At 36.2% G+C, this 11,633-nt stretch overlaps 1 protein-coding gene across 4 annotated transcripts; it reads left to right on the forward strand.

Moving 5' to 3' along the window:
* The first annotated feature begins 4,230 nt into the window (after positions 1 to 4,230).
* Positions 4,231 to 10,741, forward strand: LOC103491714 (peptidyl serine alpha-galactosyltransferase). Of its 4 annotated transcripts, none has more exons than XM_051085640.1 (9): positions 4,231 to 4,331; positions 4,512 to 4,919; positions 6,184 to 6,354; positions 6,976 to 7,219; positions 7,362 to 7,562; positions 7,686 to 8,224; positions 8,617 to 8,781; positions 8,937 to 9,180; positions 9,619 to 10,741. In XM_051085640.1, exons 2-9 carry the CDS (start codon positions 4,615 to 4,617, stop codon positions 10,291 to 10,293), a joined length of 2,544 nt encoding a protein of 847 aa, XP_050941597.1. In that variant the 5' UTR covers positions 4,231 to 4,331; positions 4,512 to 4,614; the 3' UTR covers positions 10,294 to 10,741. The 4 variants fall into 4 exon arrangements, with proteins under 4 accessions (XP_050941597.1, XP_050941598.1, XP_008449998.2 ...); XM_051085641.1 differs by having other exon boundaries at positions 4,235 to 4,331; positions 8,617 to 8,775; XM_008451776.3 differs by having other exon boundaries at positions 4,267 to 4,919.
* The last annotated feature ends 892 nt before the right edge of the window (positions 10,742 to 11,633 follow it).

Below are 11,633 nucleotides of genomic sequence, written 5' to 3' on the forward strand. Positions count from 1 at the left end.
GTCATAGTCTTGCCTCATGTCTTCTATGATATCACGTGGTTTGTATATGCGACCGGGTCCCTTGAATTTGGACTTTATTAATTCTCCAACAACCCAAGATTTTGCTTGCCTATGGTCACGATTCAAAAACTCAAGAGAACATGAATGAACTTTCACATACTTTTTAATCTTGAATATATTTGAATCCTTCAGTCTAACCGCTTGCAATCTCCAACCACACTTGTTGTCAGTGCATCTAACGAAAAGAACCTCTTTTGTAGACTTTTTTACTACAAACTGAAAATTTTTTTTCATTGCCAACACACTTAATCTCATTGACAAATCTCTCTTGCAAAAAAAGATTTGTCCTACATCCAACTCTTCACTTGTAGAGCTTTCTTCGGACCAGCCACTTCCTTTTGTCTTCAACTTCCGACTAGAGGAGTTGTAGTCAACTTTACCTTTTCCTTTGCAATCTTTTGTCGGAGCATCTCTTTGTTCTGGGATGTCAAACAATTCATTGTACATCTCAACTGACTCCCATGTAAAAGTATCATCTTTTGAATGATATGACTCATATGATTCCCATATAGCCGAATTGGTCCCTATCATGTTATCACACAAGCCAACCTGAACTTCACCAATATCAACTTCATTCTCATCTAATGTATCCATTCCAATTGGAGGATGAGGGTTTAAATTTTGAACTTGGTTGCTCCCAGATACTGAATTGTAATCTTTGTTTAACACTTTCATGCTTCGATTGCTTGTAGGCTCAAATGATAGGTATAGGGGGACCTCCAATGGATTTTCACTAAGAATATAAAACTTCAAATCACGGTCATTGCTTAACTCAAATGGAGGAGCTTCCTTTTCCCCTTTGATCTCATATATACATCTTATCTTTATGTCGAACTTTGTAGGGTCAACTTCTGCAAGGTCATATAGTTCAGATTGTAAATCTTTGTGCGTTATTTCTTTAGGGACAACAATGCCTTTTAACACTCCTCCTTCATATTTTCTTCGTCCCTCATCCCATGCACCACCGTGACGCACTAAAATCCGAACATGTGCCATCCTTAAACTACCTTAAGTAGTTTTGTATCTTCAAAAATTGATTTGAACTTAAGAACCTACAAGATGCGTGCAAGATGTAAAAAAATAAAAAAAAAATAACTGCAAGATGTGTGCGGGCCTAAGAGAGTTACTAAACATGCAAAGAATAGATCTACATGGATTAGGAGGTGTACTAATTTGATTTTGAAATAAATAGTGGAAGTTTGGAACGTGCGAGATACGTGCGAAATAAAGCATGAGGACCTAAGAGAGTTACTAAACATGCAAAGAATAGCTCTAAATGGATTAGGAGGTGTACCAAGTTGATTTTGAAATAAATAGTGAAAGTTTGGATTGTGCGAGATACGTGCGAGATGTGTGCGAGATACGTGCGAGATAAAGCATGAGGGCCTAAGAGAGTTACTAAACATGCAAAGAATAGCTCTAAATGAATTAGGAGGTGTACCAAGTTGATTTTGAAATAAATAGTGAAAGTTTGGAACGTGCAAGATACTTGCGAGATAGGTGCGAGATAAAAAAAAATACGTGCGAGATAAAAAAAAAACCTTTATTCCTTCTATTCCTATTGCTTACTCCTCCTCTATTTGATCGAACTAAATCCTCATCCTCTAGTTCAATTCATTTTTCACTACCCATTGAACTTTCTAAGAACCTAAAACCAAACTTTGACTAAACTAATTTACGGCAAATAAGTCCAATTCCAAAAACTAGACAATTACGGATGAAAATAGCACCAAATACCCCAACCAAACATTTACTTACAACAGATAAATTGAAAATCGGTTAGACATGAAACTCACCCAAATAAGAGAAAACGCTCGAAGTTGATTGAATGGTCCGAATGGGAGCGACGAAATGCACTGGACAACGACCGACGAAGGGCAAGCGACGATGGGCAGAGTAGGTTCAAGTGTTCTACGCGAAATAAAAGAGAAGGAAAAGGGAACTATATGCGAAAGAGAAGGAATCGATCGTGGAGAGAAAAGAAAGCAAACGTGGAAGAGGGAAAGGAAAGGAAGGGCATTTTTGTCCATTCACGCCCAAATTGTCCTAAAAGTCTTTCTTTTGAAAACTTGTCCCAAAATTCATTTAAAGCTCTTTTTTTAACCTATTTTTGGCAATTTCCCAATTTATTTGTATTTTTTAGGGTTTGAAGAGGTGGTAGTAGGATAGCTTGTAAGGTAGTGTTGTTGGAAGGGGTGGGTAGACGGTGTTGGGTAGACGACTGTGATACTCAAAAGACTTTGGTTGGGGACCCAAGCCCAAGGGCCGTAAGACGGCCGCTGTGAGCAGTTCCACGACCTCATGTTCGCAGTCCATGGTAGAGCTCCAATTACGGGCTGCGCTTGATCAAAATATGCAACGGATTGAAGAACAGACAAGAAATCACGATGCGTTAACTTCAAAAGTGGAACAAATGCGGAAGCTCATAGAAGACATGAGTCTTGCACAGTAAGGACCACCATATAATCCCTAGTTTTGCTGTACGTGTATATGTTTACATTATTCTTAAGTTCGTGAAATGATAGTATTTAGTGATGATATGCATATATATGTACTAAACTTAGCCACTTTTGTATCATTGTAGGACTCGCGGTGTAGAATGGCGGACGAGGCTCGTAGGAGACGTACAACTTTCTTTACGCTTTTTTTAACGAGAAATATTTTTTATTTGTATTATGAACTTTGTTACATTTTTTTAATTTCTTTGTATTATGAACATTTAATTTTTTGTTGAATTTGTGTTTGTATTTCGTAATTTTCTTTAATTGATTCGAAAACGAATGCAAATATTTAAAGAAATAAATCTTATAGAAAAATATTACAGAAAAATATTTCAAAAAAATTAAAAAATTACATATTTAAAATATTTTCTAACGCAGTACATACATCGGGAATATGATGCAAACATCACATTGGGAATGGTATCGATGCATGGATGACGTCGAGAATAGTTATTTTCGACGTATAGCAGATGTCGGAACTGTAGACGTCAGGGATGCCTTGTTGTCGACACATCAAAGATGTCGATAACGATAACGTCAAGAGAAGTATATTCCCGACGCTTTGTTGGTGATGCGTCGAGATTGGGTCTTCCAATCCATTTCTTCCGACGGTCTTCCTAACGTCTGTTTCGGTGTTGGAAATGTAGTTCCCAATGTTATTAAAACTCACACCGAGGTTTTTATTCGTAGGGAGTCACCCCACTTCTTGTAGTGTTAATTCAAGTAATTATTTTTTTACAATTTCTTACTTTTTTATTATTTATTTAATTTTGTTATTTTACCATTAAATTATTTTTGCTATTTGTTTTGAAGTAAACTTTTAATTGTTTCATTGATGTGATCAACCTTATTGTAACCACCAAGGGTGTTTGACCCTCAACTTTACATTCACATTGAATGAAGCGTGTCATTATAATCTATAGCCTACCTAATCTTTCACCCTTCTAGTTAAAAGCTCCCTTAAATCTATATGAAAAGTATAAATTGTTTACGATATTGAAATGAGGTTTGTTTCTAAATATGGTAAAATAAATCAAACTATTTATAAATTACAGTAAAATTTCAGAATCTAATATTGTAAACTTTTATTAATGCCGAATAGTGATAGACTTCTATTTGTGCTTATCAATAGTAGATTTTAAAATTTTACAATATTTATAAATATTTTTAAACAGTTTTGCCATTTACAATAATTTTCCATTTTATAAGTATATCTCTCCTTATTGGTAATACAAACTAAAAGATTTTGCACTCAAATACAAATTATTATAACACAAATCAAAAGCACCCAAGTTTTAAGAGACTCAATTTAAGATTTATTTTTTTATATATATTCGATAATTGTTTTTCAAATATAATAAAATGAACTAAAATATTTACAAATGTAACAAAATTTTAATTTTTATCACTGATAAACATCGATGGAATATGTCTCGTGCAATTGGTTGTTAACAAATTGTATGACATTTTTATTGACTTGTAAGACAACCCTTTTACTCTTAAACAATTTTCTTTGTTTGTCTAGCCTTTATTAATTTTTTTAGTATAATATAACAATTGAACTAGGACCTTATGTCTTCAATACATACAAATGCCAAATGCCAAATGCCAAGTATAGGTATTAAGCTGAGCTCCTTTTGACTTTGTCTCGTACTTATTAACCGGCGTCGGCAGTAGTTCCTACTTATTAACTGGCATTGGGAATAGTCAGCCCCCGAAGAGAAGCGGTTCTTGAAAATGGAGGTCTGCTCCCATGTTCTGTTCGGACAAGTAAAATTCCAACCCCAAGCTTCTAGTTTTTGTAGAATTAAAAATTAGCTTCTCGTTATTATAGAATTTTGTTCTCAATTATTTTATTACCAATCAATTAGTTGGTTTTTAAGCTAATTTTTCTGTCTAACATGTCCCCACATCACTCCCTCCCTCCCATGACAAAGAAAACATAAAAAGAGTAAGAAAAATGGAAGTTTGACCTGTGGCTGCGATCCGGAAAATGCAACCCAGATCTCTAAAACAAATACCCAGTTGAAATCTGGCTTTGGATTGAATCAAAATGAGGGAATTCCTGCTGTTTGTGGCGATTTTTTTGGTGCGGTTTGTGGCCAGCGATGGGTGGACCAATAACTCCAGCATGGCTGCGCCCCGGCGGATTCATACTCTGTTTTCGGTGGAGTGTCAGAATTACTTCGATTGGCAAACTGTTGGGTTGATGCATAGCTTCAAGAAGTCGAAGCAACCGGGGCCGATCACCCGTTTGCTTAGTTGCACCGATGAGGAGAAGAAGAAATATAGAGGGATGCATTTGGCTCCCACTTTTGAGGTTCCATCCATGAGCAGGCACCCCAAAACTGGCGACTGGTGAGAGTTTCTTCTTTTCCTTTTCATTTCATGAAACTTTATGGAGTACAGGATTTGTGTTTTGTGTTGCTTTTGTTGTGCTTGTGGTAAGTGGATTGGTTTGTTTTCAATTTGATTGCTATCTGTGTTGGTTTTGTTTGATTTTAGTTTTGAATCTGTTTGCTAGACTAGTATCCCTTGGGTTTGTAGGAGCAGACTTCCTGAAACTGACTGGTTTACTTGCTTCCTCTTTTCCCCTTCATTGCATGAACTTTGGAGTTGAGGATTGGTGTCTTTTTATTGTTTTTCGTATGTTTCTTATTATCAACCTAGTTGGATTCTGATGGCTATGTTCCTTAACTTTGTTTGAATTTAGTTCCAAAGTCGTTGGTCTGTTTGACCTGATCAATCAGTATACAGTTTTTTCATCCGTTCTGAATTTCATAAGATGCGTTGAGCTATTGGACAAGGAGCACATAATGATGACACAGCGATTGGTTTGTGTGCTCTGTTTAACTGTTTGATGCTAACTCACTGCTCCAAGTTTAACTCATTTGGCAATTGGTAACCGTGAAGCCGGAGGAAGAGGTTCTTGTTTCGAAAATATATCTCAATTCTGAAGGGTTGTGGAAAGATGTAAGGTTCTGGTTGAAAAACTATATGTTGTTCAATCATTAATGATGTAAAAATGTAAAAGGTAATGGTAGTTAGAGGAGAGGATATTGAAATGGTGTGTAAAAGCGTTAACCGGTCAAGGGGAGGGGAAGTAACTAAATGAGAGAAACTGGAAGATTCAATTGCAGTGAGCTGAGGAATTGGGTGGGAACGGCTTTCATTTTGACTTTGTTCAATCTTAATTAAGGGGACTGAACTGAATTTCATATATCACTGCAACTCCAACTAATATAAATTCAGCTAACTTTCAAAATATAGATAATTAATAATTTAGCTGCACAAAGAAGAGGATTTGTGTAAGTTGCATGCTTGGAGGTTTCAGAATTTGTTTGGACTATACATTTCTCACTTGAGAAACTTGACTGAATGTTGCATCCTTAAACAGAGGAGATGTTTGCCATTGATGCTTAATACCATTGGAAAGTATTTGATTTCAGTTTTGTTTGACTTGATGCTTTATGGATGTTTTGTTCATACTCATTCATCAAAATAGCCATTAGTTATTTTTCTTCTGCTTCATACTCGTTAGTTGTCCTTTTTCCACCTGTTGAAAAAGGACTACAAATAAAAAGAAATAATATATAAGAAGAAAATATTACTTGGTTTGCAGGTATCCTGCAATAAATAAACCTGCAGGGGTTGTCCACTGGCTTAAACATAGCAAAGAAGCAGAGAATGTTGATTGGGTTGTGATTCTGGATGCAGACATGATCATAAGAGGCCCAATAATACCTTGGGAACTTGGTGCAGAGAAGGGCAGGCCTGTTGCAGCTTATTATGGGTTACATTCTTCTCTCTTCTCCCTCTTCAGTCACTTATGGCATTGAAGCTTATTATTTTCCTTACGTTGGGACTTCAACAAAGTTACTTGGAGAGATCCTTTTGGCTTTTTGCAGTAATGAAAAAGACAAATTGGTTTAGATATTTTTTGGTACTTGAACTGTTATTTTAGTCTCTATACTGTCAACTATCAAGTGTTGTGTTTTAGTTGTTTAGCTTTCAAATTTTATTACTTTAGTCACTAAACGTGGCATAAAAAACTGTTTTAGTCTAGTGCATAATTTTTTTTATCATTTGGAAAATTCCAAGTCCATTTTGAAATTGGGCGTTTCCTGCCATGTATAATAAAAAAATGTGATTATGGTAGACTTACATTGTACAATAAAAATTAACTACAAGGACCATTTATTTTAGTTTCATTTTTAATATTTAAAGTTCTTTGACATTTAGAATGTTTAAAGCTTCAGGGACCAAAACAAGTACAAAAGTTGATGAACTAGTATGAGATGTAACATATAATTTTGAGACTTGTAGTGCAACTGGGAACCTTTTGTGTTTATATTCAAATTCTTCTTAATGTTGTTGCGACTGCATTTGAAATGATGAGTAATTATTTCTTCAGATACTTGGTTGGATGTGACAACATTCTTGCTAAATTGCACACCAAGCACCCAGAGCTTTGTGACAAAGTTGGTGGCCTCTTGGCAATGCATATAGATGATCTTCGAGTATTTGCACCAATGTGGCTTTCAAAGACGGAAGAAGTGCGCGAAGATAGAGATCACTGGGCGACCAATATAACTGGTGATATCTATGGCAAAGGGTGGATAAGTGAGATGTATGGTTACTCGTTTGGAGCAGCAGAAGTAAGCATTATTTTCCCTCTCACCTTCAATGGACAATTTGAATCTGTTGTTGCTATCTCGCATTGTTGTTTTGGTTGTTTGAGATATTTCCATTATTCTCTAGGTTTATGTTGTGCTTATGTGACTTCTTTGCCCAACCCAGGTTGGTCTACGACACAAAATTAATGACAATTTGATGATATACCCGGGCTACATTCCTCGTCCTGAAATTGAGCCTATCCTTCTTCACTATGGTTTGCCATTTAGTGTGGGAAATTGGTCCTTTAGTAAATTAAATCACCATGAAGATGATATTGTCTATGACTGTAACCGGCTTTTCCCTGAGCCTCCTTACCCTCGAGAGGTATGTGTCCAAATGGATACCATATAGGAGAAGGTCTCAACTGTTGCATTCTTTTTATGCGTTGAATTTTTTGCAATTCTAGTTTATAAATTATTTGTTGCTAAAAAGTCGAACTTCATGCAGATTCAACAAATGGAATCGGATTCAAATAAGAAGAGGGGTCTACTTATAAATATAGAGTGTATCAACCTGTTGAATGAGGGTCTGCTGTGGCAACATAAACGAAACGGATGCCCGAAGCCAGAGTGGTCAAAATATTTAAGCTTTTTAAAGAGTAAAACTTTTACTGACTTAACTAAACCCAAGTATCCGACCCCTTCTACTCTAGTAATGAAGGAAGATCGTGTTCAGAAACAACCAGTTAAGGTATATCGTGTTCAGAAACAACCGGTGAAGGAAGATCTTGTTCAGAAACAACCAGTGCTTGATGAACTGCAGGAACCATATCCAAAAATTCACACCCTCTTCTCAACGGAGTGCACTACTTATTTTGATTGGCAAACTGTAGGCCTTATGCATAGTTTCCGTCTGAGTGGCCAGCCTGGGAACATTACACGACTTCTTAGCTGTACAGATGAAGATTTGAAAAAATACAAAGGTCACAATCTGGCTCCAACGCATTATGTTCCTTCCATGAGCCGACATCCACTGACAGGCGACTGGTAATTATTTTGTCTTCACTGCATAAGCATACCTTCACTCTTTTGCCTATTGCTCGCTTGACCTCTTTGATCAATTTTTTTGGTTCATTTCATCAAGTATTCCCCAGTTTTATTTGTTAACCCACGTTATTTAGGAAAGGAATATAACCATTCTCTGCATCATCATATACAAAGCAAGAAACCATCTTGTAATTTCTTTATCTTCTTCCAATATTCGGCAAATTTTTCTACCTGAGATTTATTGTGTTATATATTTACCTTCGAGTCCTACATCCTACAATAGATTTCCTAATCTTGCTTGTGAAGAGCAAAAAAGAATAAAGATTTGGTGAAGCAAAGCAAGTTTTGATGAAGGCAGAGGAAGACTAAATCTTGGACCTATTCTTTCTTAGGTATCCGGCAATAAATAAGCCAGCTGCAGTGCTTCATTGGCTCAATCATGTGAACACTGATGCAGAATATATAGTTATTCTTGATGCTGATATGATCATGAGAGGATCCATTACACCATGGGAGTTCAAAGCAGCTCGTGGACGTCCCGTTTCTACACCGTATGAGTAAGAAGTTATTATGATATTTCTCTCCAACCCTTCTCTCTGAACACATGTGATGCACAAGAATATATGTTGCTCCATAAGTATATATTTTGCAATACTGGATTCTTTTCTGCAGTAGGAAATATGTTGACTTGTTTTACGTTTATGTTTTGTAGTTACCTTATTGGCTGTGACAATGTTCTTGCAAAACTCCACACAAGCCATCCTGAAGCTTGTGATAAAGTTGGGGGTGTTATTATTATGCACATTGATGATCTCAGGAAATTTGCCATGCTATGGCTACATAAAACTGAGGAGGTCCGAGCTGATCGAGCTCATTATGCAACGAATATCACAGGAGATATATACCAATCTGGCTGGATCAGTGAGATGTATGGTTACTCATTTGGTGCTGCCGAGGTACTGGGTTATCGTGAAGCAAGTACTTTTTTTTTCTTTTTTTTTTTATTATAATCTTATTTTCATCATCAGCTCCTCTTATTTCACATCTCTTGTTTTAGTCCTTAAACTTTGCATAAAAAACCATTTTAGTCCTTGTCATTGATTTTCTAGCCTGCTGATCAATTGCGACTGTAAATACTTTGAGATGAGGCAGCTACTCAATAAATAAATAATAAAAAGGCTGGCATATTTAAAGAGTAAAGGAGGATAAAATGGATTATTTGAAAGTATTTAAAAATATAAGCGATGAAAACAAGTTTGGAAATTGAGTTTAGGGTTAGACAGATTGCATGTTCTCCGGTATATAACTATTTCAGTGTCTAGCAAACCAAGTTCGAATATACTAGAACAAATAGAACGAAAATGTATCTGATTTTCTTTTTCATGGTCAAACAGTTGCAATTACGGCATATTCGAAACAGTGAGATACTATTATACCCAGGATATGTTCCTGATCCTGGAGTTCATTACAGAGTTTTTCACTATGGACTTGAATTTAAAGTTGGGAATTGGAGCTTTGACAAGGCAAATTGGAGGGAAACTGATTTGGTCAACAGATGCTGGGCTCAATTTCCAGCACCACCAGATCCTTCCACACTTGATCAAACTGATAAAGGTGGTTTTGCTAGGGACTTGCTTAGCATAGAGTGTATAAGGACACTCAATGAAGCTCTGTATCTGCACCATAAGAAGAGAAATTGCTCAGATCCTAACCTGTTGACCAACCTGAACTCGGAAGATGAAAGTGAAACTGGGGTTTCTTGGAAAATTGGCAAGCTTGATGAAAGCTATACTGGAAAAGGCCATTTATCAACAGAGAGTTCTCAGGAATCGTCAGTGGAGGCAAAAGAGGATGGGATCTTTAGTTCTTTGAGGTCGTGGATTATTGCTCTGTGGATGATTTCCGGTTTGGTGTTCTTGGTAGTGATCATATCAAAGTTTTCAGGTCGAAAAGCAAAGGGGGTGAGAGGCAAACATCACAGGATCAAGAGAAGAACTGCTTCCTATTCAGTTTTTGTGGATCGGAATGGGCAGGAGAAGTATGTGAAAGATCTTGATGCCTCCTTGTAATACTTTTCTGCAAAGTCAGTTCAAAAGTTTGCTGTAGAGACAAAAGACAGTTGCAAAGCAACCTGCAAAACAACTCCTCGGCTGAATGACCGCTGCAAATTCTTGCTTTTCGATGTTCGTCGGCTATTAACTTCCACAGATTTCTCAAAAGGTGAACAGAAAAAGCAGTTTACAATGGGGCTATGAATCTTGGATGGATTTGTTCTTGGTGAAGTAGCCACCTAATATAGGTTTATGTACTCTCTTCTTTTCTGCAAATATCATGACATTTTGACATAGATGAGAAAAGTGTTTTTACTGAGTGAAAGATGAGATCTTTCCACATTTCTCCATTTAAGCTTTTGTATTTTTTTTGTCTTTTCAACAAGAACAGAAAAGAGAACCAATGAAATGGTTGTCATCAATTTATTGAAGGGGAAAATAATCTTATTGAAGGTTTTTTCTTTCATTTGAATTGATCCTAACTTTAAAGTTACATTCTCATTGACTAGTCGATACTTTATTGCTTATTGCTTCTCGTATGTACGTCAAAGTCCCTTTTTTTTATTTAAACTGTCTAATTTTTATTTAGAGGCACTTGCAAAAAGGTAAAATAAGTTATGGTAATTAAGTCCATCGCACACAAATTTATTGTTTGCAAAAATGGCAAAAACAAAGTTCACGTTACATATACAAAATATTAAATGTCACAAATATCTTTGACACATCTAATACACTTGATACATACTTGATGCACCTGATACACTTGATACCTGATACACTTGACATCTGATACTCCTTGATACACCTGATACTTCTTGATACATCTGATACTATTTGATACACTTGATATATATTTGATATTTTTTTAGAACCTTTTTGTGAGACCCTAATCGCAATATGGACTACACGATAAGACTTTGTGTGACAAGAACTAACTATACGATGAGACTATTGTACAATGGAGACTAGTGAGTAGAAAGTATGTAAAGTAATTAGTGCCTCGCGTTCTAGCTACTCGATGAGAAGTAGCTATGCGTTGGACTGGAAGGCGACATGAGCTACCTTCACCAACGTCCTCCTTGTGTAAGGAGGTCGGTGAGCTGATTTGACTTTGCCACCCACTTGAGTTCAGAATAAAATGTGACAAGCGACACGTGACGTTTTGACATTCGATGATTCTCACCGGGCAGAAGCATGAAGGGATAAGAGCACTACAGAATGGAATAAATTTAAACAAAACCATTAACTCAAATTAATTGAAAACTTAAAAATACCATTACATTAGAAAAAGAATTACATAAACTAAGTTAAGGCTAAGCATGCTTTCTAAATAATATAGAAATTATAGAGAAGAGTAA

This window comes from Cucumis melo, chromosome 6 (genome assembly GCF_025177605.1).
Source record: "Cucumis melo cultivar AY chromosome 6, USDA_Cmelo_AY_1.0, whole genome shotgun sequence".
Taxonomy (NCBI): domain Eukaryota; kingdom Viridiplantae; phylum Streptophyta; class Magnoliopsida; order Cucurbitales; family Cucurbitaceae; genus Cucumis; species Cucumis melo.

Coding starts and splice junctions, on each gene's coding strand:
- LOC103491714 (XM_051085640.1), top strand. CDS start 4,615: ATGAGGGAATTCCTGCTGTTTGTGGCGATTTTTTTGGTGCGGTTTGTG. Junction 8,782..8,936: donor CCCGTTTCTACACCGTATGA/GTAAGAAGTTAT, acceptor TATGTTTTGTAG/TTACCTTATTGGCTGTGACA. Junction 9,181..9,618: donor ACTCATTTGGTGCTGCCGAG/GTACTGGGTTAT, acceptor ATGGTCAAACAG/TTGCAATTACGGCATATTCG.